General features: G+C 40.2%; 1 protein-coding gene across 2 annotated transcripts in view; it reads right to left on the reverse strand.

Annotated features, from left to right (window-relative positions):
* Window positions 1–27,261, reverse strand: part of CDKAL1 (CDK5 regulatory subunit associated protein 1 like 1) — an 858,136-nt gene that overhangs the window by 356,934 nt on the left and 473,941 nt on the right. For both annotated transcript variants that reach the window (XM_063450500.1, XM_063450499.1), the window contains exon 10: window positions 19,237–19,403. In XM_063450500.1, coding sequence (XP_063306570.1) covers window positions 19,237–19,403 — 167 coding nt within the window. The remainder of the gene's footprint in view (window positions 1–19,236; window positions 19,404–27,261) is intronic.

The raw sequence follows: 27,261 nt of genomic DNA on the forward strand, positions 1-27,261 counted from the left end.
ATAGGTATATAGATAGCATTGATTAAAAGGACTGCACTCTCAAATTGATTGTTTTCTTCTTATTTACCCCTCTTATATTTTAAATGATTTACTAAAATTTACATAATATTGTTGGCTTACTAGTACTCTCACAAGAGAAGACACACTCTAAGGTAGATTTTCACTGTTTTTGGGGCTAAACCCCCTTTTTACATGCTACCTTAGTGTCTCCCCTCTACACTAAGACTCAATATATATATATATATATATATATATATATATATATATATATATTTGTCTCTTTAAAATGTAAGATATGTTCCTATTTACTATAGCCTTATGTACTGTGACTTTTTAGCACGGCAATGCCATATCACTGTTCTCTATTGTACATTGACATGCTACAAAGCTTAAACAATATTGTGAGTAAAGACGAATGCCATTGTTCATACTTTCAACACATACTTAATACAATTCTAATGGAGTGAAATCCTTCATCAATGTGGAAGATATTTACCATGCAATACTAGTTTAAGTAGTCTAGGTCCCTGAATCTCATAATATGACATCTGCAAGTCATTACAGAATGAAAATAAAGTATGCAATTTATCTGATCTATTTTAGAATAAATATGAAAATAGAACATCAATACAGAGATATATATAAAACTCATTCTAACTTTATTAATTACAATCAACCTTGAAAACGGCCTTCAACATAGAAAATTGTGAGATCACTACAACTTAATTACAACTAAAGCACAGCATTATATACATTCCATGCTATATACAAACAGGCATACTACAAACACACAAATACTATGCAGCAAGGAGAGGAATATTTAACATTCCAAGGTGTCATACAAGGCAATTATGTAAATCTAGTCCAATATAAATTCACTTGGACATGTTGTATGACCAGGCCAGTGCTCCATAAATTGGAGAATGGGGCAGAAACTCTGATCTACAGACTAGCAAAACTCCCAATATTCTAAATGGACACAGAGGGAGACTTTCATTCTAGGTTACATAACAATACTTTACATAACTAAAGTGTACTTTAGAATAAGAACAGTGCAATCTATTCACACATACAGATTTCTAAACACACTTATTGTAGTTTAAAGACATTGCTGTGAGTATTAATGCTGTAGAGCTCTGTTTTACACTCTGATACACAACCAATATGGCCCTCCTAAAAACATTGAGACATTAGGATAGAACAGAGGGGCAGAAAGGAATCTGGGCCCAACATAGGAACTGTCCCGCCTAAACAGGGGCACTTGGGAGGTGTGTTGCAGAGTAACCTAAAGGAACACCTCATAAAAATATGGGTCATCAGTTAAAGGAGTTGCATAAAAGTGGGCAGATTTGCCTTACATGGGTGAGTTATCTTGCGGTTTGAGCACTTTTGTTGTAGCCTGGTCCCTGACGAAAATGCTGCATGGCACAAACATGTGTCAAACACTTATTACACAGAGAAATTTAGAGAATGTGCATAATATGAATGGTCACAGATAGCCCAGTTTGGAATATCATTAGATTATTATTATTTTTTATTTTTTTTGCAGTGCATAAAGATATAACAGACAATCTTGAGGTACCCAAACAACAATCCTCAGGCATAACATTCCGCAGTACATTAGGGGTATAGAGAAGACATGAACCATTTAAAATAGAGAGAAAACATACCTATGTGGGCTGTATGGCTATAAAAAACATGCTAGGCAAGGAAATGTATAGGTAAACATGCTGAACTACGTATAGACAAGTATTACTGGCTATAGGGACACAACGCTTGCCTATAAGTTAGGCTTGCCTATATGAGAAACTGGCTGAAGAGGTAGCCACTGGAATCATGCTAACACGAGCACCCTGCCTTCCGAAAAGTGATCATGAGAGGGCAAGTAGATAGGATAGTTAAGGCTAGGGGTTAGTGTACAGATAAAATGTAAAATAAGAGCAAATCACAGGAAACAGAAAATGCGTTAAACATGCTTAATAACTGCTAGATTATGTCTTTGAAATCATGGGCACACAGTTAGATTTGGGTCATCCGCTGGAGTATCAAGTGCTCGGCGTCTTTATCAGGCTGTCCCTCATTCATAGATGCTTCACCCGACTGGGCACTACTCGGAGGATGCAGCTAAGACAATCAGGATGGGCCCTGGTGCAGCCCCTGTGTAAGGTACTTCTCTGTCCCGGCCCCTGTCTGAGCTTGAGACCCGCATAGCAGCGATCAGAGGTAGCGGCACGTTGGGAGCGAGGTAAGGTCACCCTCCAGCCCCAAGCCGGTATAGAGGCAGACATCTTCGGTCCACGGACCTGGTATCCTTGATGGGCTGAGTCCCTCCCGGGTTGGGAGTAGCAGGGGGTCCCGATTGTTTGCTGCCCTCTATGGCGGTGGGCCCTCCGTCGGTGTGGGCGATGTCTCTGGGTCAAACCATTGGTGGTCTTTGGCCCAAGTAGGCCAGTAGCGGGAAATTCGAGCAGTTGCGCAACAGCTAGGCCTGTGGGAGTCGACTGCGCTCTCCAACTCTCACCCCTCCGAACATCTGTCCGCGGTTGGTGCGGCAGCCGTGTTTGGCGGTTCTCCAGGGCATCCCAGAAGTGCTGAAAGTGCTCGATGAGCCTTTGTAGAAATTGCTCCACAGAGCTTTGAGGGATCATGGAAGTCTGCACGTGCATTTGCTCTTGAGGAGAAGGCGCCCATGCCATTTTGAGGCAGGCTGCTGTGCTCAGACCTTGCAGTCAGTTAAGCCTTTAGAGCGTGGTTAGGCCCTGGCTCGGGTGTGAAGATAGGTGCTTTGAAGGCAGATCTGTGCAGTCCAGTGGGGACCGGGATGACCCCCGCCAGTCCAAGGGGGGTAGGAGCGATTCAGGACTGGTCAGTTGCTGATGAGCAGGAAGGTCAGCCGCCTTTTCCCAGCTCTGTTACAGCAGGCCGCAGCAGCAGATCTCCGGGCCCCGGTGGGTGTCAGTCTTCGAGAAAGTCTCAAGCTGTTGCGCTGAAGCCCCCGGACAGTAGTTATGCCTCTCGGTGGGTTAAGACACTGGTTGGCCGGGGTTAAACCCCAGAAATCTGCTTATTTTGAAGGAGCCCGGAATCCACGCGTCTGCCCTGCTTGACAGTTAGGCTCCGCCCCCTCTTTAGATTCATTTTGTAACCTTGCACTATAGCATACCAGGAGTGATATATGGACTTGATGGACACTTGCAAGATTGTTAAAGCACTTTTTATATGGCTGCTGTCTGTGGGTTTATTGCAATATTGAGAAGCACTTTAGAGTTAGCCACCAGTGATATTGACTATACTTTTTTTTTTTCCATCTTCAGCCCTATGTTTAGAGGGCAACAATAATATTGGCAAATTACTGAAGGCACGCCTGGCTTTGTTTTTTTTTTTGTTTTGTTTTTTAAGATTATGTGTTCATTCAGTCACTTGGGCTTTAATTTTTTCCAATATTCAGCTCTTTGTTATACAATACTTACATATGTCTGGCCATTCCAGAGGCTTTTCCATTTTGTGGGTTAAACTGTAGTATCACTTTAAGACTTCTGGTATAGCTACTACTAATACATATGAAACTATTTGTTAAATGTATAGCTATTTAGTAACCTTACCAATGTATGCTATTATAAGGGGTGTTTGCTATCTCCAAGGGCTGTGTACTAGTTTATTAAATACACTGTACCTAAAATGGAATTTCTGGGTCCTCTGATATCTTGTCAAACTGCATCTTATATTCGTGGTTCATTAGTACTTACTATACAGCAGCACAGTTATGTACAATCCTTTAAATCCCATTAATACATACGCTAGAAATCCTATTAATATGGATGAGGTGATAATGTGTCTCTTCTTGCTATAAAGTGGTACATTGTTTAGCTCTTCTGTTATATTTTATTTTTTTGGTGATTGCAACGGTTTCTTTTTTATAGATACAGATAGCTGTACAATATTAGCATCTACCAATTAGATATTCTACCTCGCATTGGGTTAAGTGCAATTTATTTAGATAATCCAGAGGTAATCTGTATCCAGTATTAGGCGGTTATCCGTTTTCGGTCACTAATTGCAGGAATACCATTCTCATGCATTCTAGATCATATAGCTCATGATAAACATGCATCTTTATACACAGAATACCACACACACTTTTTTCACAGTTTGTACATAAACACCTGGTTTGTTTTTCGCTTTATTTTTGTGAGCTCTTTTTCTTGTTATTAATAAAGTATACATATTTTTAATTTTTGCATTATTTTTATTGGTGTTCTCCATTGCTATTGGTGGAACACTATTAATATTTAACATTTAGGGAATACCAGCATTACCCCCTGTTTTTAGGACTTGCATGAGGAGTATCTGAGAGTTCACTACCAATGTGTATCCTTCACATTTTTATTTTTCTTCTCAGACAGTTGCTTATCTTTTGTCTTTTAGGAACACAAACTATGTACATAGTGGCTATGACCCATTCTCCAACTGGAACATTAGCTTAGAGACCAATTCTTCAAATGTATAACAATGTACATTAAAATATATATTTGTTTTGCAAAATACACTACATTACACAGAGCGTTACTGCTATAGTAAACAAAACATAGTGAGGGGTTAAATCCCCCCTCTCATATTGCAAAGCGCTACGGAATCTGTTGGCGCTATATAAAACGGCGCCATATAAAATGGCAATAATAATAATAATAATAATAATAATAATAATAATAATAATAATAATAAGGGCATGGAATGGTCCTATAGGGCCTTCTGTCACCGGCCCAGATGTGCATGATGTGAATGCATAACTGTACACCATACTGACTGGTCATCCTACTAATCAGTCCACATAGGGCTGCGCATACAATTGTTAATGCACTCATTTCATAGGACCCTAGGCTTAAGGTACAGTTGTTGGGTCCTAGTGAATATTATGTGCCTAATCACAAATCAGTGGTTAAGACCCACTGTGATGTAGGTAGGATTACCTCTCCCTCCCACCCCCCCCCCATCCCATGTTCCTGAAAGGGTTAAAACCCCTTCAGTGACTTGCCTGAATCCAGTGCCGATGTCCCTCAGCACTGGGTCAGGCTCCGCCCACACTTCTCCCCCGCCGACGCAGTGGTGTATCCTGGTTTTGTGCTGCCCTAGGCAGGACAAAACTCAGGCACCCCTTGCCCCCCGCGCCACCCCCAACCAACCCTTCCCCCCCACCCCACCTTCTAAATACACACACACACACACACACACACACTAACAGACACACACACACACACACACACACTAACAGACACACACACACACACACACTAACAGACACACACACACACACACACACACACACTAACAGACACACACACACACACTAACAGACACACACACACACACTAACAGACACACACACACACACACACTAACAGACACACACACACACTAACAGACACACACACACACACACACACTAACAGACACACACACACTAACAGACATACACACACACACACTAACAGACATACACACACACACACTAACAGACATACACACACACACACTAACAGACATACACACACACACTAACAGACATACACACACACACACTAACAGACATACACACACACACACTAACAGACATACACACACACACACACTAAGACACACACACACACACACACTAAGACACACACACACACACTAACAGACATACACACACTAACAGACATACACACACACACACACACTAAGACATACACACACACACACACTAACAGACATACACACACACACACTAACAGACATACTAACAGACATACACACACACACACACACACACACTAACAGACATACACACACACACACTAACAGACATACACACACACTAACAGACATACACACACACTAACAGACATACACACACACACACACTAACAGACACACACACACACACTAACAGACATACACACACACACACTAACATACATACACACACACTAACAGACATACACACACACTAACAGACATACACACACACACACACTAACAGACATACACACACACACTAACTAACAGACATACACACACACTAACCGACATACACACACACACACTAACCGACATACACACACACACACACTAACAGACATACACACACACACACACACACACACTAACAGACAAACACACACACACACACACTAACATATACACACACACACACTAACATATACACACACACACACTAACAGACACACACACACAAACACACACTAACAGACACACACACACAAACACACACTAACAGACACACACACACAAACACACACTAACAGACACACACACTAACAGACACACACACACTAACAGACACACACACACACTAACAGACACACACACACACTAACAGACATACACACACTAACAGACATACACACACTAACAGACATACACACACACACTAACAGACATACACACACTAACAGACATACACACACACACTAACAGACATACACACACACACTAACAGACATACACACACACACTAACAGACATACACACACACACACACTAACAGACATACACACACACATACACTAAGACACACACACACACACACTAACAGACATACACACACTAACAGACATACACACACACACACACACTAAGACATACACACACACACACACACACTAACAGACATACACACACACATACACTAAGACACACACACACACACACTAACAGACATACACACACTAACAGGCATACACACACACACACACTAAGACATACACACACACACACACTAACAGACATACACACACACACACACTAACAGACATACACACACACACACTAACAGACATACACACACACACTAACAGACATACACACACACACACTAACAGACACACACACTAACAGACATACACACACACACACTAACAGACATACACACACACTAACAGACATACACACACACACACACTAACAGACATACACACACACACACACTAACAGACATACACACACACACACACTAACAGACACACACACACACTAACCGACATACACACACACACACTAACCGACATACACACACACACACACTAACAGACATACACACACACACACACACTAACAGACATACACACACACACACACACTAACAGACATACACACACACACACACACACTAACAGACACACACACACACACACTAACAGACATACACACACACACACTAACATACATACACACACACACACTAACAGACATACACACTAACAGACACACACACACACACTAACAGACATACACACACACACACACTAACAGACATACACACACACACACACTAACAGACATACACACACACACACACATTAACAGACATACACACACACTCACATTAACAGACATACACACACACTCACATTAACAGACATACACACACACACACTCACATTAACAGACATACACACACACACACTCACATTAACAGACATACACACACACTCACATTAACAGACATACACACACACTCACATTAACAGACATACACACACACTCACATTAACAGACATACACACACACATTAACAGACATACACACACACACACATTAACAGACATACACACACACACACACATTAACAGACATACACACACACACACATTAACAGACATACACACACACACACATTAACAGACATACACACACACACACACACATTAACAGACATACACACACACACATTAACAGACATACACACACACACACACACATTAACAGACATACACACACACACACACACACACATTAACAGACATACACACACACTCATATTAACACTTTTTTTTATTAACCCACCCCCAGCCTCCTTACCTTTGGGAATGCTTGGGGGGGGTAATCTTCCTCCCTGGGGGTCCAGTGGCTGCTGGGCGGGCAACGTTGGCGGGCGGCTGGCGAGGGGGCACTTCCCCTGAGCTGTCTGCTCAGCTCCCTCGCGCGTCTCAGAGTGATGCCGGGAGCCGTAATATGACATTTTCCGGCTCCCAGCCTCACTCTGCGACGCGCGAGGGAGCCGAGCAGACAGCTCAGGGGAAGTGCTCCCTCACCAGCCGCCCGACAATGCCGCCCACCTGGCATGTCAGTTAGCCGCAAGGCTAACAAGACATTTGCCCTGGGCATTTTGGGGGCGGGTTTTTTTGTGCCCCCTGGAAAATGCCTCCCAAGGCAAATGCCTTGTTTGCCTCGCGGCTAAAATGTTCCTGCACCAACGTCAGTTGGCAGGAGAGACCTAATGCGCCTGCATTAGTCCTCCACATAGGAAAGCATTGTTCAATGCTTTCCTATGGGGATTTGGGCGACGCTGGAGGTCCTCATGCATAGCGTGTGGACGTCCAGCATCGTTTAACCCCTTAAGGACAGGTCATGATTCCCTTATCTTCCAGAAGCGTGGTCCTTAAGGGGTTAAAACACTTTTCGTGTTATAAAAACACGGAAGTCCCTCTAGTGGCTGTCTGCTTGACAACCACTAGAGGAGGACTTAACCCTGCAAGGTAATTATTGCAATTTATAAAAACTGCAATAATTACACTTGCAGGGTTAAGGGTGGTGGGAGTTGGCACCAGACCACTCCAATGAGCAGAAGTGGTCTGGGTGCCTGGGGTATCCCTTTAATGCAATCACAATCTTTGGCACTCAACTCCCAGTCTCATTTTTAACAGAAAGTGATACCAATGTATTACTCATATTCATGCACAATGTACATTCTAAATGGAAGAAGTGACTGCATAAACAACATAGTTGCTAAAAGCCTCTAACACACTTATGAAGAAAAAAAAAAAGCTAAATGAGGTACAGGAAATCTCGCTCTATTACTCTATTCTACATTTTTATTTTATAAGAGTTATGGATCATGAAAACATCTAAAATCATAAACATGCATTCTCAGTAAAAATACTACATACATATATATATACACACACATGTGGACCCCCTTACAGTCTCCCTTCCCCCCCGGACCGGTGGGGGTGATCCCAGTCTTCACCTGCAAGTCACAACTGCCAGTGTACCTCTCCAATGGCGGTCGCCAAGTGCCAGTTTATCTCTCCAATGGCGATCCCATCCTCACTACTTAGACTGCGTTTTCGCAAACTTCTGGGAAAAGCTTTGTAAGCGACTGGGGTATCAAGCCCCAAAAAAGCGGATCTCATCTTTGACAGCCGTCACCACTATCGGGAAGAGGATGGCTGTGGCTTTAAAGAAGGCCAAATTACGGCGCCGGAACCCAATCTACCGCCTGAAAGAAAGGGCTAAAAAAACAGCCAACACTCGAGCTTTGGCCCTATGGGACCGCACCTGGGACATTTTCTGTTACCCAGAAAGCTGGAGAAGCATTCATCAGTACCTCGAGGACTCACCTTCCATGTGCCTAAACTCAGACAGAGAAGGTGCCAGATATTAAGATCTCAGTAGAACTATGAGCAACCTTTAGTGGGCATAGGCCGAGTTGAGCATCCCTAATATCTCCAGCTGTGGATGAGCACCCATTTGTTTGCCTTTTCTTTCGTGTTTTCATAGTTCTTATTGCCTTTTTTTTTTTTCATACCTTCTGGTACATAATTACTGCATGGCCTCCTAGGCGGGCACAAGCATAACTTAACCTAACAGTCGGCTCATGTGTATTGTGCACTTTATTTTCTCTCTATAGCATCTCCTTGTTTTTACAAATATTTAATCTCATACATTTATATACATGATATATATATATATATATATATATGTTGTGAAGAAAATGGACTTTATTTTGACATTTTCTTCTGTATTTGTGTGCTTTCTTCATTTGCTGTATAAATATTGGTTATTAGTTTGGTAGTTTGAAACTACCGAACACAGACCACCCTCCTGGCTTGTTAAGTTCAAAAATACCGTCAATTAAGTGTTCCCTGGGTGGCCGCTGTTCGTATAGCCGAACGCCACGTGGAAAACAAAACGGCGGCCATCTTGTTCAGCGGGACTTGGTCGTCGAGTGTCTGGAACTAAAATCGGACACTCGACCTCACAAACCACTGCTGAAAACTACCGAACACCAGCTTCTCCCACTTACCGAACAGCCAGAAGAGCGGCATTCGGTTAGTTATGTTTGTGCAGACAAGGGGAACAATCACTGCTATGAGCCAGGAGGATCTATTCAGTATTTTGCTAGTTTTTTACCTTTTTTCCAATTGACCGACCGCACACGCTGAATTCGGGGAACTGTTTTGGGCAGGAGCCTCGTGTGTGGTCGGTAAAACATGACTTCCACACTTTTCAAGAACCCCTGAACCGATCTAGGTGAAATTTGGATAAGTTTGTCCCCCAGATCGGGGTTATCAGGGGATATTTTGTGGGGATACCTTGTGGGGAAAGGGGTGTTCTAACTTTTGGGGAAAATGTGTGCCCTTTGCCTGGAGATAATGGATTTATTCCTTAACTTATCTCAATATCTCTCAGGCAGAGGGAAGGAGTGTATTAGTGAAATACTGTATACTGATTGGTTAATGTATTTGTTTGTAGTGGGAGGTCCTCTATATACACACACACACAAAGATGGGGTACATTGACGTTGTGGAAGGCTTATGCAATGTACGATCATCATAATGTAACTAAACTCCCATTATTTTCATCAAGATTAGGCATAAAAAAAAAAATGTCAGTACCAAAGTTGCTGTTTAGTGGATAAGGGATTTTCTTCTTTTTATTGTATAAATTGGCTCCCAAAGCAGACGTGTGTGTGTGTGTGTATGTGCAGCTTCTCTGTATGACAATGTATCGGAACAGCTTTACTACCATTACTATTTTCCATTCTTGTAACTGTGTCTCTAAGCTTGTAAACTTATCTTTTGCACTGCAAAAAATAAAGAATTATTATTAAAAAAGAAATAAAAAAAGGAAAATCCTCCCAAACCAAGCATGCACTTAGAGTACAGTACGAAACATGGTCAATACATGAATTTCCATTGGGAAATGTTAAAGGGACCTTTTGGGCACTATAACAACTTAATCCACAGTAACTTGTTATGGTGTCAGGAGGTCTGCTGGCTTACCTGTAGGGGTTAAACCCTTCATGAAAGCTTTAACTGTAAAGTCCCTCGCCAGCGCCGTTTTGCTCTGCCCATTCGAACATTTTCTGAAAATCTTCATATGTACACATTTCTCAAGCAGATTGGCGTACAGCGTCAGGGGCAGAGCAAAATGACCTCTGAAAGGTAAGCAAGCACCATGGACCGCAATTCCAATTCCTACATGAGGCTATATAATCATTTTCAATGTGACATTTTTCACCACTTTTAAACCACATCTCTTGACCAAAAATCTTGCGATCAGGAGGCGCATTGTGATAACTTGACACGACTGGCATTTACTTTGTTTATTAGTTCCACATTGCATACAGTTACTGGCACTGTTGCATTACCATTACTGGCCTGTATGTTGAGGGAAGGCATTTTCTCGGGTGGTGAAGGAATTGTGTAAACTGTTAATTAAATTTTTAATCATTTAGAGTATGGGGGTTTGTGGTCAAACATATTGCGTTTTGCTTTCTTATTATGACATCAGGCAGCAAAAAAGGGATTTTTATTTTTTTTATTTTAGACCAGCGGTCTAAAGCTGATCTAAAGAAAAAAAATAGAAAAAAACAATCTTCATTTCAGATATAGTCAAAGCTAGGACAAATTAAAGTCAATTTAGCAAATTAGATTTGAATTTAAATAAATAAAATAATAATACGAAAAAAGAAAACTAGGATGTACATTTCAAAAGTCATCCACAATTCTTATAATTGCACTAGTAATAAATAATCTAGATACTCCTAATCTACATGTTTTCTTTTGATTTTGCCTGAATGTCTTTTCGTTTGCTGCAATAGTGACAATTACTTGAAGATCACCATGACCAAACAATGCCCTACAAATCTTAAGTATAAAATGGTCCAGATGTGTAAATGCAATTTAATCCAACGATTCATTAGATTTCATATTCACATTCAAGTATAGGGGATCTGGTTGGAACATGTCGTTATACCCCCCCTTGGATCCGCTTGAGAGGGGTATGTTATATCCTAAACATTTGTCTTTTGGCTTTTTTTTTTATTTATTTTTTAACTGAGTGCCAAGGTCTAATGAAGCAGAGCAGCTTTGCTGTAGATTATGTAGATGATGTACCAAAGCACAGTGCTTGTGTCAGCCCATCAATCACACGAAACAAAGGCTTGCATGCATATGGACCAAGTATGAACTCCTGGAGCAGCCTGGATAGAGGCGGCTGAAGCTTTAATTACCACAAAGAAAAGAAATAACACACAAAGTGAGCTCTCATTTGGTTATTAATAAGTGGGAATATTACAGAGCGAAAAGGGCACAGTGTTGAGTAAGATATGTGGACTTTCCCCCCACCATTTCTAAGCGTTTGACATTATCTCCAACACACTAAAGTAATAATGAAGGATTTTTGAATATAAACGTGCTTTTCTGTTTTTGCACATGAATGCGTTCTTTAGTAATCTTCTGAATTTGGGATTTTAACCTCAAATGTAGATGTGGAGCATGTGATCAAAGCCCACACCAGTGTCTTCTTAAATAAGGTCTGACCCAAATGTCATACTTGTCAATCTTGTGAGCCACAGCCATCAATGGGACGGACTGACAATTCTTTACATATCATTCTTTTCGTAAACGGCACAGACTTTCTGTACAATACGTCATGTAGCACATATCTCATTATGATGTCACTCACTACTGCTTTGGATATTGGAGTACCATTGATTTATAATATGTAGGTTAGCCTTCATTAGAAGTTTTGGATGCCCCTTCAGTACACTAGTTATTATGTACCTCAAGAGCAAGAGCAGTTTTGACATATTAACTGTGCATGTTCAAAGGAAACTTTCCCCCTGAAAATTTATAGCATATTATATACTAAGCGTATATTTATCAGACTGTCATGTTCTGAAAATTTGTGAAATTGTGTAAAAGGAGAGCAGTCACCAATTCAATGTGCCTGATAGCTTATATTCCATTTTTAGAAAACCACACATTTCAGTAGATTTATCAAGGTGTCATCCACACTTGTACATCTAATTTTTAGGACAATTAATACATTTGTATTTTTCTCCACTTGTTGCTTCTCTTGCACCATAACCATACTTTTTATATAAACAATATTTTTTTTCAGCGATGCAATGGATTTCTCAATCTTTTCTTTTACTGGCAGAAAAATGTCTCACTCAATTTTACGGTCTTCTGAAACGGAAATTTGGGCGACAACTGGCAGAATTTATTATTAAGAAAATATTCACTTTTGAGATCACTTTAATAAAAATGATCAAAATAATAAACACATTTGGTTGCCACATTTCATAACACTTTGATACATCTCCACAATTGTTTTCTTTTGATATTACACAAATTCATGTAACTACTTGTTTAGTATGAACAAAATATTTAAAACATCATCTGTACGCAAGACGCTTTCCTAAAACACCATTCATTAAATATATTTATCAACATTTTGGGAATACCAGATACACCCAAGATTTTCATTTTTGGCCATTAGGTTTCATATACACCAAGGATTGCATATTATTGTATCAAAGTTAAATTAAGTACATTTAATAGCACTTATTAAACTAAAAATCTCAAATCAATTTCAGTTAAACAATTTAGAGTTTTCATTTGTGTCCTATGTGTAATTTTTGCGCCGTTGAGCAGGCTACAATTTGAAATTGATGATGTGTGGGCTTAAAACACCTTTAAAGGTGAAAATGTTGGTCTTGTTATATTTTTGATAGGGGCAGTTAAGGCATAAAGGGACAGTGACATGATACTCAAGGTGCCCTTCTACTCATAGATCTTTGAAGACTGTGGGAGAGGGTAAGGCTCTGTACTATACCAAAGCCTTCTTTCACTCCCAATTGCTGTAAATGAGAAGGGAACCTAGAGTGCAGACCCGCATAGTGTTGTTAATGCAATATCTGCTAGTGTTTCCCAGTATGTGATTTATTCAGAGAGATTGCATGCTGGGAAATGTGGGCAAAATATGTACTGCTCTATCTAGGAGCAGTCAACATCAGCATTTACAAGACCCATGAGCATACATACATACATACATACATACAAGTGTCATGGCAAGGACTGTTACTCACTCATACTCTAGTCCCAGCACATGGCACATCATTAAGGGATACAATGCAATCTATACATTGTGATAGGATATTCCTAATTAAATGTTTACATTCAAATATATACTACTGTTACAGTTTCATTTCATCCACGTCAAATATGGGAGAACGACATCTCTCACATTCTTTTCCTTCCTCAAAGCAAAACAGGCGGCCGGTCCTTGGTATAGGAGCTAAGGTTTCTTTCAGTATATATTTTGATATAACATCCTGACTCATTTTTGGATCAATCTATACGACTAAGGAGCTTGTTGGTTTTAATCATAGCTTTTTGTGCACACTCATGTTTCAAGAAGCCCTTCCCCAAACAAACAACCTAGCTGGGCATCTGCATGGACAGCGTCATGTAAGAAGGCATTGCTAGGTTCCAGAAACACATGGGGCCTTAATTCAATAACTCCTACTCTAACAGATAGGTGGAGATATGTCATGACGTTTGCTGTATATTTGTGACCCCCACCCCTCTTTACCCATGAACAGCACAGCAGGTAGTTGATGCTCTCCAGGAAACTAATGAAAGCATAGCTGGAAACAAGAAAACGCTGCACAGACAGGTATTCAATGCAATCCTGCCATGCTACCTAACTAAAGTAGGGGGTGCAGAAAAGTTTTGTTTCCAAACACCCCTTCCCAACAGTTACCTTGCAGAGCACCATATTAGTCACCTGCCTTTTTTTTTTTTTTTTTTTTAAACAAGCAGTTGCTTTAAGTAAGATGAATTATAAAATAGAACAATACATTAAATAATTACAAAAACAAAAAAATGCTTCTCCTGACTCCTCTGCTACCACTAACCACTAGAGTTTTGGGGCTGAAGAGTCCAACATGTGTGTCTTCAGCCCCAAAAGCCTCCCCCCTCTTCCCTAGCACAGCCAGTGCAGATCACGATGTGCAAGCACTAGCAATCACCTTTGACACAATGTGGGAATTGACAGTAGTTCGTAAACAAACCCTGTAACTTAAAATCATTCAAATTTATAAAATTATGTTGGGGGGGGGGGGGGGGGAGGGGTAGGGAGAGAGACAGTGTTTGAAAATCTGAGTCAGTAACAAATCCCAAATTTATAAAATTATGTGAAGGGGGGAAGGGAGAGAGAGAGAGAGAGACAGAGACAGAGACAGAGACAGAGAGAGAGAGAGAGAGAGAGTTTGAAAATCTGAGTCAGTAACAAATCCCAGTATTCAACATATGCTGGCTGCAAAATATAATCTTGTTGATAAAAGGGTCACATTATTCGCTTGGCAAAAAAACCCCACACACTTTTTAGATCCAAACGGGGCCATTAACATCTGGAGGGGACAGAATCCGAGACTCCTGCATTAGATTATCCAGCAGGGAAACAAGGGGGGTTAAAGGGAAGTGTGTGTGTTAGTGTTCGGAATCTGATGTAATCTTTATGTAATAGCCATTGCAGTGCAGATTGGGACAGGACTTTCTTGCGGAAAGCATTTATGTTCCAATACAAACAAGCATTTAAAATGTCTAGGTGTGACAGCTTTACAGGGCACTGTCCTCACATCACTTTCCATCTCCCCCAGCGACCTTTCAGGGCGGGATGTTTCTAAAGGAAAAAAAACACACAACCAGTCCCTGTATGGGACACATTAACACCGAGAAGTTCAAGCACAACCAGAGGAAAATAGTTTCCAAAGACTTTCCAGTCACTAGGTTAATTATCATGCTGCCGTCTGTGACCTTTTCATCATCAAGTAATTTACCTAGTGCCACAAAACTTAATAAGACAGTTTTTAGGCATATAACAATTCTGAAAGCTTAATTAGCACATTTAGCATGGAATACACTTTAGAAAAACTGAATGTTGTTTTACTCTGTTTATATTTAAAATCCTGTACAAAACGTATAAAGTTCCTGGAGTGAGAAATGTGCAAATATAAGCAGTCTCTAATCAGAGATATAGCATTCTTTAGAATACTCATGCATCGAGAGCTACTTGGACATACCCTGGGCATCTCAAACCACAAGACCCAGCAGCTCACTAGAATTAGAGCATGGAGGGCGGTATGTGAAAGAAGAGATAAACCTGTACATATTTAGGACACTAATAAAGTGGGTTGCGCAGCAACAAACTGGCTACTAAATTAAAGGTTTCATCTAAAACGGTTACTGTCCATGATTAACTCGGGTAAAATAAAATGTAGTTTAAGAAGTCACTCACTCTAGCTCAAGTATTTGGAAATAAGTAATGCTATTTTCCAACTCGGTGATTGGCCTCAGTTTATGTGAACCTTCTCACACATTTTTAAATCAGAGTTTAAGAATGGAAACTCAGCACTTCAACAGTAACTGGTACAAATCAGTAAATTTTCACATGCGAACATAATTCGCACAAAGACAAAGTTTATTTGTTTTCCATCTCCTTTTGTAGGGACAGCAAAACCAAAGAGCAGTAGAAAACAGTACCACAGATAGGTTCACAACATTGCAGTCAACAAGATCCTCACAATTCAAACATCTACAAAATGATAGTTTCAGGCCCTGATATTGGTTTTTCGATGTGTGATACATTCATATAAAAAATTTCAAGTCTAATTATGCTATTTCCATAGGTAATAGCCTAAGTAGACCACTTTCTTAGCTCAGCAGTGCCCCCACCCCTCCCATAGCCTTACTTGAACACCATACATATCCCTCCAGACCCTTGATAAGCTCTCTGCTAGATTTACATGGCATAGCTTGTCATGTGGCCATATCAATGCACAGCATGCCTAGTACAAGCCATGAAAAGGAAAAAAAATAAAACAAATTTATATATATAACAGGCTGCAAAGAGCAATACTGATTGTTTCCATTCTCTTTCTAAGTGGTGGTATTCCCATCATTGGGTTGAGGGCAGTAGCACTCGTTTTGTTATAATGGAAGTCCCAGAACAAAGGGTTCAGATGTGACCCCCAACTCACTGCAGAAACTGTAAATCATTCCAACATATATGTTTTGATGTATTTGTTAACATTTGTATTTCCAATGTGGTCTCTATACAGTTGCATATTATTGTTAAACATTCGTATATTCATGTTTAGATCAGTTATCAAGCCTGGGATCATATAAACGTTTGGTTACCAAAACTGAAATTGCACCAAGCAGTTCCTGGGTAGTATCACCAATTCTTACCTTACCTTTTGAACAGTAAATCTGTTTCACTAGATTTTTATCCTTGAAAGTCATATTACAGCTTTAGCTTGAACGTAAATATATTTTTGAAATTGTTTTAACCAAGATAATTACATTTACTCTTCTAAAAATTCAACATTGACAGTTACGAAAAGGTTCCAAGTGAAAAATAGAGCGGATATATTTATTGTAATTTAATCTTTATTAAAGATTTCAGTTTGAACAGTTCTATTATGTATCTTCTCTCCCCCATTAACGGTGCTTAAAATAATAAAATATTTTGGCAGGTCTGCTTTGTAGGCTTCTTATCCAGAGACTAAAGAGATTAACAGAAACGTTGTGATGAGCTCCTAGCCAAGATATTCGCACATCCTGCGGAGTCATGAAATCAAGGAATAGAAGACTATGGAGCAGTAAAGATATCATACCAGCCAAGCGGTAATGAAAAGAAAGAATGAGAGATCCCTGTGGCACATTTACAGCTCAACATGCTATCCAGGATTCGGCAGACATCCAGTAACAAAATGAAAATGTTAGATCCTAGTATCGTCTCCTAGAATAATATGCATCCACGCACAATCAGAAATAATGGGTCTTAAAACAAGCCTGTAGGAAGCCATTTGGTTGCCAAACTGACTTAAGTGAGGGAGGCAGGCAGGCTTTTTTTTTTTTTAATCTTTACTCATGAACTAAGAAGTATTTGATAATTAGACACACTTTAATGAAATTACTAGTGTGCTCTGCTTACACATTACAGAACGTATTGCAACCCTTCCCCCAAAAAATAAAAAAATAAAGAGGAAAAAATTAAATTATAACATTGTATGGATAAGACCTTTAAAATGAGATCTAGCTCATGATTTAATCTATATACATATATACATAGATTAAAACATGGATCATCCCCAAATAATTTGCAGCTCAACAAGTCTCTTTTCAGCTATGTAACTATGTAACATGCTATGTGTCACATGCCCACTACCCACTACCCACTATGGTTCATTCATGCACAATGACATCAAGAGATATTCTTTTAGTAGAGATACTGAGCACAGCTTGAGAAACATTACAAACTCAACAGCAATGATTTCAATACTACTGGAATAAGGTGTTTTCCAGAGCAGTGATAAACAGAAGAAGATTCTGACCAGCAAAATATATTAAACCCAATGACAGGCACATATGTCTAGTTGTCAGATGTACCCAGCAGTGGTTTCCAACTAGTGTGACTCAAGCCACCTCAGAAATATGCCACCAATATACTGAATTAATGACAGGATTGGATTTAATGCAGTCCATAAAATGTGATCTCTACAAAGCGCATTAAAATGATTCCCATCTGGCAAAGGAAAAAGTCTAGAAGTGAGACAATCACAATGGAAATGTAATGGGAAGCTTATGTGGTTGCCTCTACTTTTCCAACTTTGTTTAAAAAAATAAAAATTTTATATGGCGTATACTATTACAGAATGTATATGGAATTCTTAGGTGCTAATGTTCTTTCAGTCAATCATTGTGACAAGAACCACTTTGGCAGTGTTCTTAAACTCGGGCAAACTATCAAAGGGTCAAGGATCTTTAATGAGCTTTTTCTTCCCCTCCCACCAATACTTAGGCATTTCTTTCAATTACAAATATAAGCAACAGAAGTGGGACTTTGTCACCATAAGAAATGGCAGTTAATCTGTTGCCGAGGTCTCAAAATATAATTCCGCTCCTCACTACTTTGAAATTACAGTAGGTATGAGACCCACTGCTGAGGAAGCCTTACCAAGTATTGAAGTATATAGGTCTCTGCTTTATGGTAGTTTGAAGAATGTGATCATTGTCTTGTTGATTTTGTTTAACCCTTTATTTTCTGTCTTTGTTAAGTCCCCTGAAAGGGGTATACAAAGGTCTACGGTCTTACCTCTAGATGCTCTAATATATACGGTGGGTTGGTCATGCCAAGTCTCAGCATTGCACCCTCTGGTATAACTTCAACAAGCTTCCACAGGAGCGTTGGGAGGTCTGTACCAATGTCTTTGCCATAAGCTCCAGTGTCTTCGCTGGTCAGCCAGATCTCACAGACACCCTCTGTGAATAGAACAAGCAGATAGTGTTTTTTTTGTTTTTTTTTTATTTTATCATACAGCTGTTCCCTTTTAATTCAGTATTTCACTGGGCTATTATGCAGCCGCGGTAGACATTCAGTTGTTAAGATGAGGGCTATAAGTAAAGCATCTCCCTTGGGCAACAGTGGGTTATTAAGTTTATTTTATGAGCACCAGAAAGCTGTAACAAAGCAGTAGATTACCAATGTATTCTTTGCAGAGATTTAACATTCACTCGTCATCATAAACTGTGTCTCTTTCAGGGCTATTGGCAGGCAAAAACACTTTAACACATGTACCAGGAATTGTAAACATCAAGAAAGACAGTCTTATCGTCACCATCCAAAAGACTTCTTAGACAATTAAAAAAACAAGTATTCATTAAAAGAAGAGAGCAAGTATGTCGGAAAGTGGTTAGAATAACTCCACATCAATGTATAACTGTGTGTAGATGGATCAGAATATAGCACATTTTTTAGAAACACAAAGATATTGATAGATACGCAAAGACACACACTATACAATGTTATATTAAAGTGTGAAAGTAGCACAGTATATAGTCTGTTTGGCCAGGGCCACCAATAGTAGCTGGTCTCTAAATTAACAAAATGACTTATTACACAGTATCAATGAAAAGGGGGGTGGGAAGCACATTTAAAAAAAAAAAAAAAAGAAAAGAAAAGTTGGGGGATGACAGATGTTTCTGTCAGTTTAATGGCAATACAAATATAGCACATCATATAGGATTTCAATGTCACACAGGATAAATTAATATACTAGCTTAATTAAACTGTAAAGAAAAATAAAAAAATGATATCACATTGATTAGATAATTCTGCTCATTAGTAGACCATTTAGTCATCACACAATGTTCTCTTCGGATGCAGTGCAAACACCTCGTGTGTATGTAGTTATTTCCACACTGCACTGTGAATGTTCAGTGTCAGCTCCTGGATTGCATATATTATAAGCTATCACATACCATTGCCCACGCCTGCCGTGTATTTCCTCTTATTGTACATCTCCTTAACAGCTCTACTGGAAATCATTCATTTTAGTAGCTGCACTTAGAGCTGCAGGGCTAACTCATTAGGTAAAGGCACCATACATCTAAGCAGATCATTTAGTTTCAAATAACAACCCTAGGCTGACCTTGCTTAGGATTAATTTACAGTCTTAGGCTTCAAAATGGATGTTTACAGAAAGTTTATGAACTCTTCTGTGCTACTGTTTCTGTCCCATATCTGGGAAACCAAAAAACACATGTCTACAGCTCCTTGCATGTTCTTCTGACTGGTCCATCTCACCTATGTTTGCATTTAGTATTGCATTCAGTCTCGTAGAGCAGCTAAAAAAAAGGTGTCTTCTGATGTGCACCCAAATGAAATGACTAATAAATTAATAATACATAAAAAAAAACCAAAATATTTGGCTCTGCTGTCTTCTTCGCTTAGTTACATGTATGGAAATAATACACAAAAGGGCATGCCAATGAGTCTGCATATGCATGCCAGGGTGAATGCCATATGTGGTGGCCTTCCTTCCTCAAGGATGCTCAGATGCAGAGAAGTAATGAAGCAAACACACATGGACCAAAGGTTGAGGTTACCTTGTACAGAGCTAGTATCTGAAACAGGGATTGTTCCACTCAATGTGGGACTGTTGAAAATTATGTCACTTTAATCACTCAAAGTTATACAAAATAGCCAGGAATTCAACATTTTTATTTTTTTTTTTTTAATTCTTTATTTTGGTTGTGCACAGATTGAACAAACAGCCGGCGTGTGCCACAACAGCGACATCCGGTAGAGTAGGCAAATATTGGTATGACATGTTATGGCATTAGATATATAGGCACATTTTTTATATTATTTGAAAACAGTAGTTCAGGATTACGTTTGATTGTAACTATGGTAACATTTGACATGTCATGGAGATACATATACAAAAGAAACATATGTTGGGAACATGACTTGTGCTTGTGAGTGTACATAGAGTGTTAAATAATAGTAGGGGAAAATTAACTGGACAACGATATTCATGACTAGCGCATACATGTTAATGATTAGGGCAGCTGAATATTGGGTCGCTAGGGTCAGGCACAGTTTTAAGAGGACATACAGACAGGTCTAACTACAGGCTAAGTTGAACCTATTGGGACATACTGAGTTAGTTGCATTGTGGTTCAGGCTAATACGAGTCGTCTATAGAACATTCTACAGTGTAAAACAATATACATGCCGCTACGAGCAAGAGATTGCTCAATTATTATTAGTTTACCACGCTAGTTATATGAGCAGGCTGGAACATTTTCTAGGATAGCGTACGAGGCAAGATATATTTCTTCAAAGACATAGGGACATGGTTGATCTAACTGTGTTAACAGTAGGAGGAGCAGGCCCTAGTCGCTGAATAGCTAGTGTATTACAGTTTACATGCTATGTTTATCTAAATTGTTGTTGCAGGCACAACTATACATATTAATCTAACATTCCACTGTTGTGTGTAACTCAGCAAACATGTTGAAAACAGAGTTTTGCCATCTCAATTACAGTAGATTATAAATTTTAGTAAGCAGTAAGACATGGCATTGACATGCTTATGGTTAAAGATGAGCATGCCGGACCACTCAAGCATATTATAAGATTGTTGCATTTAAGTATATATCCAAAGAGGAACATATATGAATGATAGGTTGCCATGCATGCAGGCTAGTTGGCACGGGAATGGCCAGTAGCAAGCTGTCTAGGGATACAACCAGAGGGTGTGAGAGGGCATAGTGACATTATGATACTTAATGTGAGAGTCTCGTGTAGATTGTTCTGCTCATCCTAAAAAAAAAAAAAAAAATGTAGAAGGGATTAGTCCAAGAGAGTCAGTAGGGCAATATAGCCGGGTGCACTGAGAGTCTGTGTTGGTGCTTAGGCCTCAGTTTGTAGTTTGTCCAGGCCTCAGTCTGCAGAGATCTCTGTGTTCAGCCGATGCCTGCTCTGCTGAGCCGCTGGCAGCGTGTATGAGCCTCTTGGGTGCTGGGTGTACCTTTGCGGCAGGGTAAGTACCCCTTCAGGGTTTTTCCTCCGATGGGTCGTGGCTGGGCTCTCTGTCTGTTCCGTCTGCCAGTAAGTGATTTCTGGGATCCCTCCCCATTGGGCCGTGTGCGGGCTTCCCGACAGCTTTGCCTCCCTGGGATCAGCTTCGCTGCGACTGGTACTGCCTCACTTTGGGCTTTGTGGTTGTCAGCGTGGGGTTTTGTGCTGTGCTGGTTGCCGGTTTCCGCAATCGCTGAGCGAGGAATTGGCACCCTCAGTGGCGTGGGGCCACAAGATTTTGCAGGCGTTTCAGCGGATTCCCGCGTGATGGAGCTTCGGTTCCTGCTTAGTTTAGAGGTTGCTCTGGAGTTAGGAGGAGGGCACAATAGTAGGGTGTGCCGAGTGGTCGGACGGATCCACGCCAACACCTTTTTCATCGCCAACCGGTAGGATTGTCTCCGGGCCTTAAGCTTTGCCCATAGATGGGTGCGCATGAGGTCCACGAAGTCCCCTGTATGCTTGGGAGGTGTGAGGCGTAGTTGTTTGGTCTTAGGCCGCGGTTGCGCTGCCATCTTGGCAGAGTCTCGTGAGTTCCGCGTAGTAGTTAATTTCGCCGCTTGTACGGTTATTAGTGTGGGGGTAACCGTCCCCAGCGGGGACCGGGATGACCCCCGCCGGTCCACAAGGGGGGGTAGCAGGGCTGCAGTAGGCTTCTGTTCCGGAGCACGTCCCGTACCGGGGAATCGGCCGCCTCCCCCAGTCCGCAGGCTTCGCTCAGAATTAGGCCTCATGATCGGATGGAGGTTTTCCGTGGCGCTTCGGTGGAGGACCGGTACCGGTGTGTTCAGGATGCTTTACTGCGTTTGATCCCGGTCTCCGTGTGCCGTTGATGCCACTTAGTCAGTTGGTAACCTCAGAAGTCCGTCCTTAGTCGCAGGAGCTCTGAACAAGTGCGACTGGCCATCTTTGCTGTCAGGCCCCGCCCCAGGAATTCAACATTTAAGTACAAATTAGCTGAACTTAAATGTACAAAATGCCGACATTTCCAATTATGCTATATAACCCTACAATTTTGGTCTAAGCACCATGATTACTTTAGTCATTTGGAATGGTCATGGTACCTTGCGTCTCTGGCTGTACTGGTATGATGGTTAGACTGAACATTTAAATTCAAAATTATTCAAACGTTAGGAAGAAGGGAAGGAAGGGGTAAAAAAAAAAAAAATATATATATATTATTTTTTTTATTGACTATTTTCATATTCATAATACAAAAGCTAAAACATATATTATTTGAGGATTTCCAATTCATGTTCAAGCCCAAGTATTGCTGGTGTATTCAGACAGTCATCAATTCCTCTTGCTTTTTCCCTTGGTCTAATGCGTTTGGATTGAATCTTTAATTAACCTGGTCTTTAATGACCTGTTAATCCAACACGCAGATAATTTATTTGCTGTCACTGCTAAGCACAAGATTATCACCTCAGGTGAAACATTATAAGACATTTACATTACTTTTTAATTCCACAATTAGACCTATACATTAAATGTCTTCCAATAAACCAGCTCATTTGAATAAGGGTGACTGACTGTGCCCAGACAGTCAAAGACCATTTTCAAAAAAGACTTAAAAGAGCAAGCCACAGATGTTAAATGGACAAAACTTAGTCATAGTTCAGTAAAACAGATATACATTACTTAAAAAAGGCGTCTGGAGTTACAGTCTCTGAAACAAATATCCAGTCAATAGAGCTGTATATAACTTTATCAAGCTAGCGCTCAGTCCCTGGACCACTAACCAGAGTGCTATTTGGAAGGGAGAGCAAGGAGGTGATGAAGTATCTGGCAATACTAAGGACTTTTAGAAGCTCCCTTCCCCAGGGTTCCAAGAAGCAATGAACAGAGACCAGGACAAATCATCTGGGACTCTAAGTTGGATTTGAGGATGATCGCTGCAAAACTTGCCCATGATTACTCGAGCTAGACACCTCCGAACCAAGCACTTTTTCCACCGATTATTCTCTTTGATCAGACCTATCTGGAGATGTAGTTATCTTGGAAGTCAGTATAGTAGAATGTGTTTTTAGGGTTATTATGGTTCGGCACCCTGGTATCTGGTAGGTAATTAAATTATCTTGTGCTAAGTAAGCTGTGTCCCAGACACCAAGGCGCCAAGGTTGTACAATGCATGGTTTTTCATAATGATCCCCTGTTTGAAATGTGTGTGTATATATATATATATATATATATATATATATATATATATATATATATATATATATATATATATATATATATATATATATACACACACACACACACCTGTGTGTTTTGCAATAAAGTTAGATTTGTTTAACCCTTCATCAAGCCTCAACTGATGTTTTGGAAGAGCTATACTCACTCAAGCAAATCTATCCGAGGTGTAAAAAAGGGACAGCTATAATCACTTTAGCTACTGTGTCCCAGGAGAGAAGGGATACTTGGTGGAGATACTCAGCCTGAGTATAGGAGCTCTGACACAGATAGATAGATATACACTGTTGAGCCATAACATTTAAACCACTGACAGGTGAAGTGAATAACATTGAATATATTGTTACAATGGCATCTGTCATCGGCTGGGATATAATGGACAGCAGGTGAACAGTCAGTTTTTGAAATTAATGTGTTGGAAGCAGGACAAATGGGAAAGCAAAGAGATCTGAGTGACTTTGACAAGGGCCAGATAGTGATGACTCTAAAACAGAAAGTGTTTTGAGTTGTTCACAGCATGTAGTGGTTAGTACTTATCACAAATGGAGCAAGGAAGGAAAACTAGTGGATCTGTGTCATGGGCACTCGTGGCTCATTGATGAACATGAGGCGCGTAGGCTAGCCCTTTCGGCCACAACAACCAAGAGCTACTGTAGCTCAAATTGCTGAAAACATTAATGCTGGCCATGATAGAATGCTGTCAGAACACACATCACAAATTGCTGCGTGGCCGCAGACTGGTCAGAGTGTCCATGATGACTCCTCCTCCACCGCTGAAAGCGCCTTCAATGGGGATGTGAACATCAGAACAGGACCTGGAGCAATGAAAGAATGTCGCCTGCTCTGATGAATTATGTTTTCTTACAGATCAGGTGGATAGCTGGGTGCATTGTTTACCTAGGGAAGAAATGGCAGCAGGATGCACTGTGGGATGCAGGCAGGTCAGCAATTTTCTGCTGGGAGACACTGGGCCCTTGGCATTCAAGTGGATGCTACATTTAACTAGAGATTTTTGCAGACCACGTTCATCCCTTCATGGGCTCTTTCAGCAGGATAATGCACCCGGCCACACTAAAAAAAAAAAAAGATATTCAGGAGTGGTTTGAGTAACATGGTAGAAAGTTCAAGGTATTGCCTTTGCTTCCAAATCCCCCAGATCTCAATCCGGTTGAGCATCTGTGGGATGGGTTGGAACAACAAATCTGATCCATGGAGGCCCCACCTTGCAACTTGCACGACTTAAAGGATCTGCTGCTAATGTCTTGGTGCCAGATACCACAGGACACTAGTAACGCCCTGGCATACGTGACATTGGCATAACACATGTGTCATCAGTGCACACTGCACGCTAGCAATTGACATATTGAGCTTTATACTTTGTAGGCAGGGCCAGTCAGGGAAAGCCTGGATGTCCTCTCCCTTCTTCAGTGCAGCTCTGCCCACATCTCAATCACAGCCATTTTTTTTTTTTATTTTTTTTTAAATCGCCCCTAAATGTATCACTCTCCTCTCTTTCCTTGCAGGCACTTAGACTGTTAAATTATCTAATCAAAGGTTTCTCTATTAAAAGACCATGGATAGACCACCACTTATTCAAAGTACCCCTATATTGGTGGGTTCCAATCCCAACACTCCAGGTTCTCTTATTGGCAATAACCACATAAAGCATGATTTTAAAAAGGTTTTAGAAGCAGTTTAAATAGTAAGTACGGCACTGCGTATGTTTTTCTCCAAAGTTAAGTTTAGTGTAGGACATATGGATACTGGGGTAAGCAATGGTAGGCAACACAATATTGCTATAGGGTGTGATCAAATCCCATATTTGAATTCAAAGATGGGTGATTTTAAGCAGATTGTAGTTTTGTAAATTAAGTAGTATGTGCTGTTCGCCTAATTTGTAATTTGCATACATGTTGGTCTTTACAGCAGCATGTTTTGGGTGTACCTCCCTCCCATCAAAATGTTCTGGAAACCATTTGACCCTTTGTCTTATTTTGATATAATGCCGGTTTCACTCCTCAATGCCATGTTCCATAATACATGCCCCATTATCATCATATAAATCCATATATTTGAATTTCATCAGTTGGGGATTGAAATAAAATAAATAAATAATTAACATTAAAAAAAAAAAAAAAAGCTAGCATTGCAAATACCAATGTGCAAAAAGCCATGCATATATCTATGTTCACTATCAAACTATTACTAAACAATTTCCAATTCAAAAGGCAAACTATGTGCCACTATTCAGCTATAAAATCTCTGAGCTATAAAAGAATATATATGAAGTGTGCCATTTATATATTCCAGCTGCCTTGTAAAGTGTAAAACAGTTGTCTGCTATATGACGTGCTGCACTTTTTCTCTCAAGCACAATGATCAAACGCAAAAACAGCCATTTATTTATCAACGTCACATTAATAGAAAACCTGCTTTAATGTGTCTGCTGTTAACTTTAGTCATCTCCAAAGAACAAAGTTCTACTTCTAACAGCAGTTATTTGCAATTTTTGTTATTTAATATGTAGGACTAGCTTGCAGAGACAGACTTTACTTTAGT

Source organism: Pelobates fuscus, chromosome 4 (genome assembly GCF_036172605.1).
Source record: "Pelobates fuscus isolate aPelFus1 chromosome 4, aPelFus1.pri, whole genome shotgun sequence".
In the NCBI taxonomy this organism is placed as follows: Eukaryota; Metazoa; Chordata; class Amphibia; order Anura; family Pelobatidae; genus Pelobates; species Pelobates fuscus.